The 18,833-nt window shown below is 41.0% G+C and overlaps 1 protein-coding gene across 3 annotated transcripts in view; it reads left to right on the top strand.

Moving 5' to 3' along the window:
* LOC144690339 (solute carrier family 35 member E2A) overlaps positions 1-18,833 on the top strand; it is a 49,201-nt gene that overhangs the window by 13,092 nt on the left and 17,276 nt on the right. For all 3 annotated transcript variants that reach the window (XM_078557702.1, XM_078557703.1, XM_078557704.1), the window contains exons 4-5: positions 6,405-6,532; positions 7,472-7,592. In XM_078557702.1, the coding sequence (XP_078413828.1) occupies positions 6,405-6,532; positions 7,472-7,592 (249 nt within the window). The remainder of the gene's footprint in view (positions 1-6,404; positions 6,533-7,471; positions 7,593-18,833) is intronic.

The following is an 18,833-nucleotide window of genomic DNA, read 5'->3' on the forward strand; positions in this document are numbered from 1 at the left end:
GGTGCCTGTTTGACTATATATTGAGATTTACCTACTACCTGACATGCATGACACATTTTACAAAATTGCACTATGTCCTTATGACGTCTTGGCTAAGTAAAATGCCTGTTTATCGATGCTTGGGTTTTCTGTATTCCTACATCTGCTGCATAGGAATTTCATGTGCTACTCGCAATATCTCTTTACGATATTTGGTTGGTACCACTATCTGATGAACAACCATCCATTCCTCATCCTCAGGTCTGTGAGGGTACCTCCACCTTCTCATCAGAACTCAGTTTTTAATGTAATAGCACTCCAGAACTCCTTCAGCCTCAGCTTCAGTGTGAGTTGACTGTGCTAACTTGTTTAACTCTGGATCTGCTTTCTGAACCTCAATTAATGAAGACATGCCAAACACTTCCTTTGAATTATCCTCATCCTTAAAGAAAGTTTTGGCTACTCTAACATCTGTTCGTGGTATTACGTTTGACCTCTGGTGACGGACTTTGTTTAACCATTGCTCTGGTCACCACACATGATGGAAAAATACCAGGAACTTGTTCTTGTAACTGCTCCATCTCTTTAGCCTCTCTCGGACTTTCCATTATTATGGGTGAAGCTATAATCTTCATTCCTGCCAAATCATTCCCCAGGAGTAAATCAACTCCATCTACAGGTAATTTCTTAACTACTCCTACAGCCATCAATCCAGACAACAAATCACACTCCAGTTGCACTTTGTACAATGGAACCGGGATATACTCTCCACTTATCCCGTTTACCAATACTTTAGCTTTCATTGAACTCCCTGGAGGGAAAACTAGGTCCTTCTCCAGCAAAAGAGTTTGAATAGTTCTTGTATCCCTTAATATAGTTATGGGTTTAGCTGCATCATTTGATGAAAAGGGTTATTTTTCCTTTAGACAAAAACCCTTTATATCTCTCATTTACCTTATTCACTTCACTACATTCACAGCATTGTTTACCTCCAGACCCTTATTTGTTGCTAAAGCTACAATTTGATCCATGGCATTTCCTTTTTTGAGTTCTCTTTTCATACTCTCTCTCACAAACTCCAATAAGTCCTATGGGCCTCCCTCACAACTTCCAGCGTTCTGAACGAATGTGTCCCACTTTATTACAATGGAAACACTTAGGCCTTCGAGTTTCACCTTCACTCTCAGTATCTTCTTTCCTGACCTGAGGAGGAGATCTCAAGGTATTCCCAGCTAGCCATTCTTTACCCTGGCTACTTGCCTTCATTTCACTCTCCCACTTTCTATCCTTTTCAAATTTATGGGGGTGATGGAAAAAAGGTTAAGTTTTATGGATCAACTTATAATCATCAGCCATTACTGCTGCCTGTCTAGCAGTTGCAACCCTTTGGTCTTCAACATGGGTTCTTATTACAGAAGGTACAGAGTTTTTAAATTCTTTCCAAGAGAATGGCCTCTGAGAATTTCATAGGTAGCTTCAACTCCTAATGATCGTATCCACCTGTCAAAACTACTTTGCTTAATCCTCTCAAATTCAACGTAAGTTTGCCCAGGCTGCTTCCTTAAATTTCAAAACTCTTGTCTGTATGCTTCAGGGACCAACTGATATGCACTCAAAACGGCCTTTTTCACCACATTATAATCCCTAGAAACCTCCTCTGACAGTGAAGCATAAATCTCCTGTGCTCTACCAGTAAATTTGCTCTGCATGGGCAATGTCCAGTTTTCCTTTGGCCAATTCATCTGTTTAGCCAATCTCACAAATGAAATAATGAATGCTTCAACATCCCTTTCCTCAAATTTTGGAAGAGCTTGTACAAATTTAAACATCTCTGCACTGGGTTTTAGGTTAAAGGTTTTCTTGTCATCAGAACTTTCCTCAGCATCTGATGTCTCCTTTTTAAAATCCAGCTTTTTCAGCCAGTACTCTCTGTCTCTTTACTTCATTCTTCCTTCCATTGCTAACTTTTCTGTCTGGACATCAAGATTTTGCATTTCTAATTCCCTTTCTTATTTTCTTTCTCTCTCCTGCCTTCCTGCCTGTTCCCTTTGAAATGCTCTTTCTCTTTCCTTTTCTTTTTCTTTCTCTACTGTTTCTTTTTCTGCTGCCTCTAGTTCCATTTTTTTTTATTTGCAACTTAATTTGAACCCATTCCAAAGGACCACCCCTTGGTCTCTCAGGTATTCCTTCCAATTGCAAATGCTGTGCCATCTCTTCAATTATCTCTGCCTTTCTAGCTTTGGCAGGTAATCCTACTCTTAATTTACTTGCTGATTCGATTAACCTGGCTTTTGGGATCCCTTGTAAAATAGTCAGGGACATCTCTTCCACTTGCAGGAAAACTTCAGCAGTTTCCAGTGCCATCTTATTTTTGACAGTACAAACCTGGTGTTTCCTTTTAGCTTTTATTACTTACAAAATCTATACCCAATTGATCGTTATTTTTTGTTCCAAAATATCTTGGTCGAGCTCCCAAATTTTGTCACGACTCACTGGGGATAGTGCGCTGCAATATCAAGCCCCACTGCTCCCTGAGCTGTGACAAATGTGAAAATGTTTGATCAACCCACCAAATTGTTTAGGTTAACAGAATATGAGCACCAGGTTTGTAAACTTAATAAGTAAGTAACTGTTTATTGAACAAGCTTTCGTTAACCTGTGGCAAAAGAAAATATGAATACTAATTTCTAACTCTATAACCTAAACTCTACCCCTTCTTGAATCTCTATACACACACATACAAGACACAAAAAAACATGGATTTTAAGGGTGGGATAAAACAGTTCAATAGCACCAATTCCAGAGTACAGGATCCGATGGGTTGATTTTGATCGATGTCTTCCAAATTCCTTTCAGTTCTTGTTGATGACACGAGGTGGCCTTCCAGCACTTTCAGTCTTTAGTTCACTGGTTTGAGCGCTTGCCTTTCAATGTCCTTAACAGTGATTTACCCCATTGCCTCTTGACAGGGGTTTTCAAAGAGAGCAAGTTATAGAGATATAAGGAGAAAAAGCCAGCTAGCTATTATTGTAGGATTACTGGAATCTTACACACACACAGGAGAAAGAGGTTTTATGTCCTTTTTCCTTTCAGGCTAGGAGCTATTCTGCTGCACTGCTCTCTCAAACTCTGGTCAGGAGCCAATTAAAACATTGCCAGGCAGTTCCCCGTTAGATACCAGACTCCTCCTTGGCACCATCCTGCCTTTCATAGCACACCCTGTTCTGGACAGCAATATTGTATATGTCCCTCACACTGTTCCAGTGGACATGTCTTTCAACTGCAGCCATTGTAATTTTAGTTCACAGTCCAACAGAAATAAAAAGATATGTTCCTTGCACCACTCCAACTCTCTCCTTTCTAGCTAGAAGCACTTCCCTCAATTTGGTCTACTGCATTCGCTGCTCCCAATGCGGTCTCCTCTACCTCAATGCGGAGAAACCAAACACAGACTGGGTGACCGCTTTGTGGAACACCTTCGGTCTGTCCGCAAGCATGACCCAGACCTCTCTGTCGCTTGCCATTTCAACACACCACCCTGCTCTCATGCCCACATGTCCATCCTTGGCCTGCTGCAATGTTCCAGTGAAACTCAATGCAAACTGGAGGAACAGCACCTCATCTTCCGATTAGGCACTTTACGGCCTTCCGGACTTAATGCTGAGTTCAACAACTTCAGACCATGAACTCTCTCCTCCATCCTCACCCCTTTTTGATCCCCTTTTTTCAAATATTTATTTTTAGTGTTTATATTTTTATATGTGTGTATATTATATATTTTTCCACCTATTTCTATTATTATTTTTAAAGTTTATTTCATTGTTTTATCCCCTCCTTTTAGCCTATTTTGATCTTTTCTCCGACACCGTTCCCCCCCCCCACCCCCTCCACTAGGTCCATCTGTCACTTGCTTATTCTGCTTTCTACTCTTAATGTCACCATTAGCACCTCCTTTAGTCAATATCAACACCACTTTGACCTTTTGTTTATGACAGCTTTTGCAATCTCTCCTTTGCCTCCCTCTATCACTGGCCTTCTATCCAGCTTCACCTGGCCCTCCCTCCTTAAACAGTATATATTTCACCACATTTCTACTTCTCTTTAGTTCTGAAGAAGAGTCATATTGACTCGAAACATTAACTCTGCTTTTCCACAGATGCTGTCAGACCTGCTGAGTTTTTCCAGCAATTTTTGTTTTTGTAACACATTTTGTTGACTTGAGCCAATTAACATTTTTCTGTTGATTTGATACAAATGCTTGTCTTCATTTCCATTCTTATGGGCTTTAAAAATCATAATTTTATAACATTCTGCATTGTGCACTCAGGCCCTTTCCTCTACGTTTTAATTTATAAAAAGAAGCAAACACCATTCATGTCAGTACCTTTTTTAGTAATTTATTGCACAGCTTTGTAACCCTTTATCTACAAGGACTCTACCATTTTTATCCTTGACTTTCTAATTTTTAGCTTATCTGCATTAGTATTTGAGTCCTTCACCATAATGAATAATTTGATCAATTTTTAGTCCTTAGCTTAAGCTTGCAGACTTCAGTAAATCATAGCAAACTTATTTTTTGTAAAAAGAACAAACCCAACCTTTTTAAACTTGCTGCAAAACAAATTTCTCTGCTCACAATTGTTTTGTTTACTTATACTCTCAATTTCTTCTATACGTTCCTGCACTGGTAAAAGCAGCCTCATAGCTTACTCTTTTTATAATTGTAGGTTTAGAATATGCCAAGGATTTGCACCATTGTAATGGTACATTGATATCGCAGGACCTGATTTATGGCATAAAAGTCCCAGTAAGTTATGGAATGAGTAACTTCAACCGTTACTTAGGGTATTCCATAATTTCTGGAGAGTTTTCAACTGTTCCGCTGTTCCTCTTGCTGAAACATTTGAATAGCTAATTATCATAACGGTCACCCATTAAAATCAATGGTGAGATTGAGTCTGCTGAATTAACACCATTATGATTGCCACTGCCACTTAGACTGTTGTAGAATTGTGTTGGTGGGCTCAGTCTTTATTGTGTAATCACAGAGATCATCATTTACTGCTTAAATTAAGAAACACTTGCGCCACCCTCATTAGGTTAATTTTTTAATTCAGCGATGCAGTTAAGACAGTGTCACTATTGCAATGTGGAAAGCAACATAAATTGTGTATATCTGGGGAGAGTGGTTAGCTGTTTCCTAGCCTTAAACCATCATCCAAATGTGACTTTTTAAATATTTAGTACAGATCATTTAATGTGCATTGTAAATGTAGTCAAGGCACATCACAATGTGCCTATTTTGAAACTTACTACAACTAAAGCAAATAAGAAATAACACAGGGATTACAGACTGCTTGACTAACTGAAGACTGTAATCCCTCTGGTTTCCATATTGTTCATGCAACCTCAGTAGGAAGGCTGGGTTGAGGAGGGGAATTTCTAATAAACTGGCCAGACAGATATAAAAACAGCCTTTAAGGCAAACTAGCACTGAAAAGTGAATTTGGACTTGCTTCTGTTCATCAATTCAAACTTTAAACATCCAGTTAAACCCTTGAGGCCTTGACTAGCATCATACCGCAATGTGTTTTTACTTTGACCATTGGCCTCAGTTCTGAGATGCCACAATGCTGTCTGCGAGACATTCTAATCGGTTCAAAGCAAATATTTACTAGAGAATCTGGACGCATAGCATTCTAACTTATGGGGCTGGATTTTCATGTTTCCGTCCGTCTTGGAGGGTGGTGAAGGATGAGAGCTAGGGTGCCTAACACTTATTTACAGAACTGGGCCAATGTCCCAGTGAACGGAGGCAGCCCTTCTAATCTGCCTGCCTCCAGGCCTACTTCTGGACGTGTGGCCCCAACTCCAGCACGCCCCTGCCCCATGCAAATAGCATGGGTGTGCACTGCCCAGCAGGAAGCAGGATTGCGCTATCAGGAAATGGCCCAACTTGCGAATCCCACTCCGGGGCTGGAAATCTAGGCCATGGTGTTTGTCATTAACATTGCCATAGCAGCAAATTCCATGATTAGTTAACACGTTTTCATCCAACTATTGGAGTAATAGTCAATTTTTCTGAGCTAACAGCTTGAATAAACGACCAAGTTAATTATTGTCATGAAGCATCAAATTAAACACATTGGGAATTCATTATTAATCAAATTTCATAATTGACAGTGTTTTTGATCCCTCTAAATGTGTCATGTTATTAAATTTAACACCAAACTGCAATGACAGTGATGCCTCCATGATAAATGCAATAACTCTTGAGGGCTTTACCTCACAAATACACATTATCTCATATAATTTGTATTTGTTCATGACTGATTCTGACAATAGCTATGTCAGTGCTTTCTGCTTGCTTTCACGTTTCACTAAAAGGTTTCACTGATGTACTGTTCTTTTTTGTTGTTGTGCAGGTTTACTACTGTAGTTTTGGGACTGGTAAGCCTAAAAAATGTAGCTGTTTCATTTGCAGAAACTGTAAAAAGTTCAGCGCCAATCTTCACCGTAATTATGTCTAGGCTTATTCTGGGAGAATACACAGGTAAGAAAACCTGCTTCAATAGAAAATACAACAATATTGCCAAAATTTGTCCCCAGTGTAATTGTGGATTGTGGTAATAAATGTCAATTTGCCTATGTAAATAATGCTGGAAAATAGACTTCCCTTGTTACTCAGGCTTTTGTCCCATCTTTCTGGAACTTAGACAGTACTTGGAATATTTAGAAATTCCTGTAGATCAAGCCACAACAAATATCTAAACCGTAGTTTAATCAGTACGAATATTTTACACATCATTCACACAAACAGGAATCCTATCCAATATGATGGACTCTGCCCTGCCTCACCTCATCTGTCACTGAAACCCTCATCCATGCCTTTGTTACCTCTACCCATAACTACTCCAGTGCTTGTCTGGCCAGCTTGCTATCTTCAACCCTTCATAAATTTGAGCACATCCAAAGTCAACTGCTCGTATTCTTACTCTGGGCATTCACCCATCACCTCTGTGTTCACTGACTTACATTGGCTCTTGATTAAGCAATGGCGTAATTTTAATATTTCCAATCTTGTTTTCAATCTCTTCATGGCTTTGCCCCTCTCCAGCCCTACAACCCTCAGATCCCTGCATTTCTGTAATTCTAACCTCTTTGGCATGCCCCATTTTAATCATTCCACTATTGGTTGCCATGCTTCCAGTAGCCTAGGCCCTAAACCCTGGAATTCCCTCCCTAAACCTCTTTGTATCTCCTTTAAAATGCTCTTTACCTAAACCCCTGTATCTATTTTAAAATGCTCCTTTAAAACCTACCTCTGACCAAGCTTTTGGCCATTTGTCCTAATCTATCCTTATGTGGCTTGGTGTCTAACTTTATTTGACAGTGCTCCTGTGCGATGCATTGGGATGTTTTATTACATTAAATGCTGCATAAATGCATGTTGTTGTTTTACTGCATTACCTCTTCTGCATTGTAATTCTAGGTTTATGGGTTAATATGTCTTTAATGCCTATAATGGGTGGATTGGCGTTGTGTACAGTCACAGAAATCAGCTTTAACATGCTTGGCTTCTCAGCTGCTTTGTCCACCAATATCATGGACTGGTAAGTACTTTTTGATATACATTGACATTATTAAAAAATGGCAGATCTTGTTTCTTGCTTAAGAACTGCATTGCTATATGCAGTATTTAGCAGCAATGTACAAGTCTACAGATTGTTGGCCCAGCAGTACTGGATCTGAAATGGAACATGTGATGTTGCCAACCTTTTCTTCCATAAAAATGTTCATTTGTTTGTGTAATTTGCTTTCATCAAGGATTGCAGCATGGTTTCTAAATCCCATAGAATGCAGTTATTTTAGGGGGAAAGCACTTGAATTTGTATCTTGCTATTATGAAGCAGCTGATGGTAAAGGCTGAGTTGTCCAAATCCCAGAGGGAAACTTGAAACAACTGTCGTAAACCATTTTTGCAATTTGGATGTTTCGAGATGCAGGCTTTGAATTCAGTAGTAATAAGACCACCGAGTCTCAGGAGCTTTTATAAAACTAAATTAAACATTTATTAATACAAGAAAGATTGTGTAAACATACATACATCTACAAAATTACTACTATAAAACTACAAAAATCTCCTAATTAATCTGATTCTGTTACACCACCGTTAAGGCAACAGTAAATCTCATAGATTTAAACAGACACCTGGCAAAGCACACCCTGGACAGTCGCATTCAAAATGAGTTTCTTTCAGCTCTGGGTCCTTGTAGACTGCAGCTTGAGGCATACAGGCTGGAAGCTTCTAACATTTGTTGGATCTTAAAATGCCTCTACACACAATGTCCTCTCTCCTTTATACATATCTTTCTCTTTGAATGTAAATTTTCCATAGTATCATTAGGCTTTTAACTTTACCTCTTCTAACAATAACATCCTTTCACCCCACCAATTTTATTAGTAAGCTGAAAAAAAAAAACACATTAGAACATAAGAACTAGGAGCAGGACTAGGCAATTCAGCCCCTCGAGCCTGCCCCGCCATTCATTACGATCATGGCTGATCTCATTTTGGCCTCAACTCCAATTTCCCACCCTCTCCCCATAACCTTTCAACCCATTACTAATTAAAAATCTGTCTATCTCCTACTTAAATTTATTCAGCGTCCTGGCATCCACTGCACTCTGAGGTAGTGAATTCCACAGATTCACGACCCTTTGAGAAAAGTAATTCCTCCTCATCTCTGATTTAAGTCTACCACCCCTTAGCCTAAAACTATGGCCTCTCGTTCTAGAATTCCCCCACAGGGGAAACATCCGCTCCACGTCTACTTTGCCTATCCCCTTTAGCATCTTATATACCTCAATTAGATCTCCTCTCATCCTTCTAAACTCTAGCGAGTATAGGCCTAAACTGCTCAATTTCTCCTCATAAGACAAGCCCCGCATCTCTGGAATCAATCTAATGAACATCTTCTGAACCGCCTCCTGTGCAACTACATCCTTCCTCAAGTAAGGGGACCAAAACTGTGCACAGTACTCCAGGTGCGGTCTCACCAAAGCCTTGTACAGTTGCAACAACACTTTCCTATTTTTATACTCTATTCCTTTCGCAATAAATGCCAAAATTCCATTTGCCTTCCTTATTACCAGCTGTACCTGCATACTAGCTTTCAGCGATTCATGCACGAGGACACCCAGATCCCTCTGCACTGAAGCATTCTGAAGCTTCTCTCCATTTAAGTAATAAGTTGCCTTTATTATTTCTTCCTTGCAACTTATTTTCCCACCTATTTTGGTGGCATCTGCAAATTTAGCTATAGTACCTTCTATCCCTGAATCCAAGTCATTAATATAGATTATAAATAGTTGGGGGCCCAAGGACTGAACCCTGTGGCACCCCACTAGTTACAGCTTGCCATCCAGAAAAAGACCCATTTATCCCGACTCTCTGCTTTCTGTTGGTTAGCCAATCCCCTATCCAAGCTAATGTATTACCCCTAACTCCGTGTGATCTTATCTTGTGTATTAATCTTTTGTGCGGCACCTTAGCAAAGGCCTTCTGGAAGTTCAGATATACTACATCTACAGGATCCCCATTATCCACTTTGTTTGTCACATCTTCAAAGAACTCTAGCAAATTATTCAAACACAATTTACTCTTCATAAAACCATGCTGACTCTGATGGATTGCATTTTGACTTTCCAAATGCCCCATTACTATTTCCTTAATAATGGATTCCAACAATTTCCCAAAGACAGGCGTTAAACTAACTGGTCTATAGTTTCCTACTTTCTGCCTACCCCCGCACCCCCCGCCAACCTTTTTGAATAAGGGCGTTATATTAACATTTTTCCAATCCACTGGGACCTTTCCAGAATCCATGGAATTTTGGAATATTATAACCAATGCATCCACTATCTCTGCTGCCACTTCCTTTAAGACTCTGGGATGTGGGCCATCAGGTCCTGGGGACTTCTCACCCTTTAATCCCAATAATTTGCTCAGTACATTTTCTCTAGTGATGGTACCTACTACCCTCCTTAATTTACCTAATTAACATCTCAAAACTACTATACTTCAAAGTATACTTCTAGTGATGGTGATTGTTCTAAGTTCCTCCTCCTCTATATCCTCTGCATTACTCGTTACTATTGGGGTGGTACTAGTGTCCTCCACTGTGAAAACTGAGGCAAAATATTGATTGCTTGGTGTCTTCTAGCTAGGTGCAAGATTTCACCCGCAATCTTAATAGTTTCTTTTAACAAATGCAAATTTACACTTTACCTACTACCCTCCTTACATTTACCTAATTAACATCTCAAAAGTACCATACTTCAAAGCACCCAGACTAGCTGGCTTTAATCCAATTAAGACACACATGTAAACACAGACCCCACTAGAACTCTATTTTAAATAATTTCCAATAACATTATAGACATTAATATCTCTTCATGACAATTGCCTTGTCATAGCTCTTTAATGATTCTTATACTTACTGTGCAATCACTGTTATCTTGATAAATACAGCAAAATCTCTCATACATTACTTAGATAAATGATTAACCAGTTTTTGGTAGTTGAGGGAGGGAGGGAAGTCTTGAGACATAGTAGGTAGTGTCCCTACCTCTGAACCAGAAGCTCTGGCTTTGAGTCCCACTCAGGGACTTGATGACCACAGATGGTGCGTTCATAATGTGATCAAACAGTGTTAACCTGCAAATCCTTCTTATGTACCTATATCAGGTAGTAAGAGCAGGAAGGTTTCCTGGTCTGTCTGAGCCTGCAGAAGGCAACAGTAAGCCACTGCAGTACCTTGTCATGAACCAACACTTGGGAATCCACGGTCGCCAATGCCCTTTTAAGGGTACCTGAAGAGAGGGAGTTGAGGTAGAAATGTTGGCTAGAGTTCCTTGGACATGATTTAATTTGGGAAATAAGAACTCTTAAGGATGCATAGATTCCTTATTACTCATCAGATTGTGATCATTTCCTGGAGTAGGGCATGAATCCATGGATTTCTGATATACAATCATAAAATGGTACAGCATGGTGGAGGCCATTCAGTCCATTGATTCTGTACTGGCTGTTTCAAGGAGTACTTCAGTTAGCCCCACTCCCCAATATTTTACCTATGTCCCTGCAATCTTTTTCTCCTTCTAGCATTTATAATATTTCCTCGTGGATGCTACCATTGAATCTGTATCCATTACTTTACAGGCAGTGTATTCCAAAGCCATGTATTGTTCTGGTGCTGTGGAGTTCTATCTGCTAGTTCTAGTGTCAACAAATGAGTCTTCTAGGCATGCAGTTTTAGTTCAATTTTTGACTTGAATATAGGCTTCTACTGTATAACAAATGAATAATATTATTGTTTATTGATTCTAATTAGTTTCTAATGTGAATTAAAAGCATTGGTTTAATGTTATTAGAATTATACAGAATACATTTTACATGTTTAGTGTAACGTTTCCCACTGCATGTTGACATAAGTGGCAGGATTACGGGTCAGAAATGGCAATGCATTTCTGTTTTTTAAGCTTTAATAGTTATAACAACTTAACTTTATATAGCACTTTTAATGTAATCAAATGTACCAACGTGCTTCACAAGAAAATTATCAAGGAAAATTTTGACATGGAACTATAGAATTCCATAGATTGGGGCCTAAACTGCTTTAGGCACGGCTGCCAGTAGTGGAACAATTAAACTTGGAGATGCTGAAAAGGCTGAAATTATATCTCGGAGAGTTGTGGGGCGGGCTGGAGGAGTTTGTATTGATAGAGAGGGGCGAAGCCAAGGAGGGATTTGAAAACAAGATGAGGATTTCACGATTGGCTCACATTCAAGAAATAGCTCAATGTAGGTCAGTGAGCACAAGATGGTGGATAAACAGGACTTGGTGCGAGTTAGGACATGAGCAACAGGGTTTTGGATGACCTCAAGTTTACAGAGTGTAAAACATGGGCAGCCAGCCAAGAGTAGATTAGAATAGTCAAGCCTAGAGGTGGCAACGGCATGGGTGAGGGTTTTAGCAGCAGATAAGCTGAAACAGGGCAGACTCAGGTGACGTTATAGAGGTGGAAAGAAGCAATCTTAGTGATGGTGCATATATGGAACTCACTTTGGGGTCAAATATGACACTCAGATTGTGCATAGTCTGGTTCAGCCTCAGACAGTTGCCAGGGAAAGGGATGGAGACAGTGGCTAAGTCATGGAATTTTTAGGGGGGACTGAAGACAATGACTTTCGTCTTTTCAATATTTAATTGGAGAAAATTTATGCTCACCCAGTACCAGTACGAATAAGCAGTATGAAAATTTAGCAACAGTGGAGGAATCGAAAGAAGTGGTGGTGAGGTAGACCTGGGTGTCGCTAGCAGACATGTTGAAACTAATGCTTTATTTTTGGATGATGTTGCGAGGGGCAGCATTTAGATGAGAAATATAAGTGAGCCAAGGATAGATCCTTGGAGGACATCAGAGGTAACTTCTTGCAGGAGCAGGAAGAGAATCCATTGCAAGTGATACTTTGGCTATGTTTAAATAGATAAGAATGGAACCAGGTGAATGCAGTCCCACCCTACTGGATGACAGTGGGAAGACGTTCACCTGATCCAGAAATAAAGTTTGTATTTCTTTCCCATTTACTTCAAGTTTTGCACTGCTCATCCAGGTGTACATTTTCCAAGTACGCTTCAATCAACTCATATATAAAAGTTAATCTGAAGATACTTCATGGTTATAGTACAATATTTTGCTAACAAGGCTACATGGGCAAATATAACCCTTGTGGCTTGTACTAAATGGATAATTATAAGACTAAAACATTTTAAAAATAATATCCAGTTTCTAAATAAGCCAACTAAGAGTCACAGCAGCTCAATTGGTATCTATAAAAAAGGTAGGTTATGATATTCCATGTGTGCAGCATTCAACATTGTTCTGAAATGTCAACCTGCCTTTTCTCTTTACAGATGTTAGCTGCTGGCTCTGTAGTTCCAACATTTTGTATTTTTAATTTGCACTCCCCAAATCTGAAAATTTGTCTTTTTTGTTTTAACAATGTTACAAAGGGCTGATTGTAGTGTTCTCATGTAATTCAGTTGAATCAAATTAAAATACAATTTTATTACTGTTTGTGCAATACAAATTTGATTAAAATGACAGGATACCAGCTTAGGCCAGACTGGCATTAATAATACATGAGCACGTACAAGAATTCATTTAAAAACCGTGCAGAGTGAGTGTGGAGAATTCATTTTAAAAACTGCGTGGGAAAGTGCAGAGAATTCATTTTAAAAACCGAGCGGGGTGAGTGTGGAGAATTCATTTTAAAAACCGAGCGGGGTGAGTGCAGAGAGTTCATTTTAAAAACCGAGCGGGGTGAGTGCGGAGAGTTCATTTTAAACAAAGAGTGGGGAGAGTATCTGATTGATGAGTATTTCTAGACTTTAAAATAAAATTAAGGTCTATAGTTTGTGTTTAGGTCTCTAGTCTTTATTTTCTCTTTCTTAAAAATAACTTGTTAAGCATAAGATCGATACTGGTGTAAAAAAAATTACAATAAAGTGTAAAGAGCGGGGACACTAGAGTAACTAATCAATTAATCAAATAAAATAAGTTAGCGATGGCAAGACAGGTGATGTGTTGCAGCTGCAGCATGTGGGAACTGCTGGACACCAAGATGATCCAGAGTGAACACATCTGGAGTGAGTGTTTGCAGCTCGAGGAACTTCGGATCCAAGTTGGAGTCCGAGCTGCAGACATTGTGCCACATCAGGGATGGGGACAGTTACCTGGACACTTTGCTCCAGAAGATTAGGTAATTCAAATTCAGGAGGGTGTGACTGCAGGTGAGGCAGGTATAGGGACCCACGGGGTAACATTCGAGGAGCTCAGCCCCTGCAATAGTCCAACAGTTACGAGGTTCTTGCAAGCTGTGTGGACGAGAACAGGGACTACAGTGAGGATGAGCGAACTGACCTCAGCCCTGTAGTACAGGGAGTCATTCAAGTGGGGAGAGGAAATATGAACGTTGTAGTGATAGGGGACAGTATAATTAGGGGAATTGATACTGCCCTCTGCAGTCGTGAGCATGAGTCCCTTAGGCTGTGTTGTCTGTCTGGTGCCAGGGTTAAGGACATCTCCTCGGGGCTGGAGAGGAATTTGGAGTGAAAGGGGAGAGATCCAATGTCACAGAATCACAGTGCAGAAGAGGCCCTTCGGCTCATCGAGTCTGCACCGACTCGTGAGAAACACCTGACCTACCTACCTAATCCCATTTACCAGCACTTGGCCCATAGTCTTGAATGTTATGACATGCCAAGTACTTATCCAGGTACTTTTTAAAGGATTTGAGGCAACCCACCTCCACCACCCTCCCAGGCAGTGCATTCCAGACCGTCACCACCCTCTGGGTAAAAACGTTTTTCCTCACATCCCCCTAAACCTCCTGCCCCTCACCTTGAACTTATGCCCCCTCGTGACTGACCCTTCAACTAAGGGGAACAGCTGCTCCCTATCCATCCTGTCCATGCCCCTCATAATCTTGTACACCTCGATCAGGTCGCCCCTCAGTCTTCTCTGCTCCAACGAAAACAACCCAAGTCTATCCAACCTCTCTTCATAATTTAAATGTTTCATCCCAGGCAACATCCTGGTGAATCTCCTCTGCATCCCCTCCCATCCTTCCTATAATGTGGTGACCAGAACTGCACACAGTACTGCAGCTGTGGCCTCACCAAGGTTTTATACAACTCCAGCATGACCTCCCTGCTTTTGTAATCTATACCTCGATTGATAAAGGCAAGTGTCCCATGTGCCTTTTTCACCACCCCACTAACATACCCCTCTGCCTTCAGAGACCTAAGGACCCACGCACCAAGGTCCCTTTGTTTTTCAGAATTTCCTAGTGTCATGCTGTTCACTGAATACTTTCTTGTCAAATTACTCCTTCCAAAGTGTATCACTTCTCATTTTTCAGGGTTAAATTCCATCTGCCACTTATCTGCCCATTTGACCATCCCGTCTATATCTTCCTGTAGCCCAAGACACTCAACCTCACTGTTAACCACCCGGCCAATCTTTTGTGTCATCCGCAAACTTACTAATCCTACCCTCCACATAGTCATCTATGTTGTTTATATAAATGACAAATAATAGGAGACCGAGCACAGATCCCTGTGGTACGCCATTGGACACTGGCTTCCAGTCACTAAAGCATCCTTCTATCATCACCCTTTGTCTCCTACAACTAAGCCAATTTTGAATCCACCTTATCAAATTACCCTGTATCCCATGTGCATTTGGTTTCTTTATAAGTCTCCCATGTGGGAGCTTGTCACAGGCTTTGCTGAAATCCATATAAACTACATCAACTGCACTACCCTCATCTACACACCTGGTCACCTCCTCGAAAAATTCAATCAAATTTGTTAGGCATGACCTCCCTCTGACAAAGCCATGCTGACTATCCCCGATCAAACCTTGCCTCTCCAAGTGGAGATAGATACTCTCCTTCAGAACTTTCTCCAATAGTTTCCCTACCACTGACGTGAGGCTCACTGGCCTGTAGTTCCTGTCTTATCTCTACAACCCTTCTTAAATAGCGGAACCAGATTAGCTGTTCTCCAGTCCTCTGGCACCTCTCCCGTGGCCAGAGAGGAATTAAAAATTTGGGTCAGAGCCCCTGCGATCTCCTCCCTTGCCTCCCTCAGCAGTTTGGGACACAAATCATCTGGACCTGGAGATTTGTCCACTTTTAAGCCTGCCAACACCTCCAATACCTTGTCACTCCCTATATCAGTTTGCTTAAGAACCTTGCAGTCTCTCTTCCTGAGTTCGATACCTTCATCCTCATCCTCTTGGGTGAAGACGGATGTGAAGTATTCATTCAACACTCTAGCGATATCCTCTGGCTCCACCCATAGATTGCCCCCTTGATCCCTTATGGGCCCTATTCTTTCCCTGGTTATCCTCTTACCATTGATATACTAAAAGAATATCTTGGGATTTTCCCTACTTTTACCAGCCAGAGCTTTCTCATATCCCCTCTTTGCTCTCCTAATTGCTTTCTTAAGCTCCACCCTGCACCTTCTGTACTGCACTAATGCCTCTGCTGATTTGTTTCCCTTGTACCTGCTAAAAGCCTCTGTTTTCCTTCTCATCGTAACCTGAATATCTCTGGTCATCCATGGTTCTCTGGGCTTGTTACTCCTTCCTATCACCCTAGAGGGAACATGTTGAGCCTCCCCATTTCCTTTTTGAACACCCCCCACTGTTCCTCTGTAGATTTCCCCACAAGTAACTGTTCCCAGTCTACCTTAGCCAGATCCTGCCTTATTTTACTAAAATCGACTCTCCCCCAATCCAAAACATTTTTTTGCAACTTGTCTATTTCTTTGTCCATAACAAACTTAAACTGTACCATGTTGTGGTCGCTATCACAAAAATGCTCGCCCACCACCACCTCAGCCACCTGTCCGGCTTCATTCCCCAGAATTAGGTCCAGCACTGCGCCGTCCCTTGTTGGACCCTCTACATATTGACCTAAAAAGTTCTCCTGTACACATTTCAAGAAATCCACTCCATCCAAGCCCTTAACACTATGTCTATCCCAATTAATGTTGGGAAAGTTGAAATCACCTAATATAATTACCCTATTGTTTTTACACACCTCCACAAATTGTGCACATATTTGCTGCTCAATTTCCCGTTGACTATCTGGGGGTCTATAGTAAACACCTAAGAATGTGGCTGCCTCTTTTTTATTCCTAAGCTCTACCCACAAAGCTTCATTCGACGCCCCCTCCCAGGTATCATTTCTCCTTACTGCAGTAACTGACTCCTTAACTAATAATGCAATGCCTCCTCCTCTTATACCTCCTCCCCTGTCTCGCCTGAAGATTCTATATCCTGGAATGTTGAGCTGCCAATCCTGCCCTTCCCTCAACCACGTCTCAGTGATGGCTGCTATATCACAATTCCACGTGTCAATCCTCACCCTTGACTCATCCGTTTTACCTGTAATACTCCTGGCATTAAAGTAGAGGCCATCCAACCTTGCCTTACTTCCTTGAAACTTAATGCAGCTGTACTCCCTCTGACTTGATTGTTTTACTGTATTATGATGTGTCCCCTCCCCCTGCCTAATTAGTCATTGTTGTCATCCACGTTGGTATCAATGATATTGATAGGACTAGAAAGGAGGTTCTGCTGAAAGAATTTGAACAGTTAGGAGCTAAATTAAAAAGCAGAACCTCCAAGGCTGTAATCTCAGGATTACTACCCAAGCCACGGGCAAACTGGCACAGGCTAAATAAAGTCAAAGAGTTAAATGTGTGGCTCAAAGATTGGTATGGAAGGACTGGGTTTCAGTCCATGGGGCACTGGCACCAGTACTGGGGTAGAAGGGAGCTGTTCCGGTGGGACGGGCTTCACTTGAACCGTGCTGGGACCAGTATCCTGCTGAATCGAATAACTACGGCTGTAGAGAGGACTTTAAACTAAATAGATGCGGGGAGGGTTCTGGAGAGGGGATACGAGGCTTACAAAGCAAAAGGATATGGCAGCCTTGCAGGGCAGCTATTTAGGCAATGATACCCAGAGTGTGACAGGAAGGGAAAGAGTGTCCAAACATTAAAAAACAGCAGCAAATAGGGTCAAAAGAGGAAAAATGATGAAAAGGCAAAATGAATGGCTCTTTACTTAAATGCACATAGTATTCAGAACAAAATTAATTAATTAACGGCACAGATGTTAATGGTATGATCTTATAGCCATTACAGAGACATGATTACAAGGCGATCAAATCTGGGAACCAAATATTCAGGGGTATGTGACTTTTCGAAAGGACAGGCAGGAAGGAAAGGGTGATGGGGTAGCCTTTTTAGCATGAGATGGAATAAGTCTGATAGCAAGAAATGACCTTGGATCGGAAGATGTAGAATCCAAAAGGGTGGAGGTAAGAAATAACAAGGGGAAGACGACACTGGTGGAAGTAGTCGATAGGCCCCTGAACAGTAGCTATACTGTAGGACAGAGAATAAAGCAGGAGATAATGATGGCATGTAAAAAAGGCAGTACATTAATCATGGGTGACTTTAGTCTTGTAGATTGGGAAAATCAAATTGGCAGAGGTAACCATGAGCAAGAATTCATAGTATTCGGGATAGTTTCCTCAAACAATATGTTGTGGATTCAACCAGGGATCAGGCTATTTTGATCCCTGGCAATGTGTAAGGAGGCAGGTTTAATAAATGGTCTCAGAGTAAAAGATCCCCTAGAAAACTGACCATAACACAGTAGAATTTAGCATTCAGTTTGAGAGTGAGAAATGGGTTGGAAACAACTAAGGGTAATTATAAAGGAATGAGGGCAGAGTTAGCTGGAGTGGACTTGGAAAGGAGTTTAGCAGAAAACACAGTTAATGAACAATGGCAGGCGTTTAACAAAATAGTTCATGACTGTGGAAGAATAAAATACATCTACAGGTCAACTAAGGGTTAAACAGTTAGCACCATAGTGGAATACTACAGCACAGTTCCCTCTCTAGTTAGCACCATAGTGGAATACTACAGCACAGTTCCCTCTCTAGTTAGCACCATAGTGGAATACTATAGCACAGTTCCCTCTTTTGTTCTAGCAGGCACACCTGCAGCTGCCAGCTAATTGAGCAGGAAAGGAGAAAAAGGAGTATCATAAACAAGCTTCCTAGAATCCTTGAGACAAGGCTAGGATGTCTGCCCCCAACACAAGGAGACAGGATCAAGCAATGGTCATCTGTTCTCTAGAGTGCACACCCCCTAGCACTAAAGATAAGGTCAAGCATGGTTATCTATTCTCTGTCTC

The sequence above is a fragment of the Cetorhinus maximus genome, chromosome 15 (genome assembly GCF_964194155.1).
Source record: "Cetorhinus maximus chromosome 15, sCetMax3.hap1.1, whole genome shotgun sequence".
NCBI lineage: Eukaryota > Metazoa > Chordata > Chondrichthyes > Lamniformes > Cetorhinidae > Cetorhinus > Cetorhinus maximus.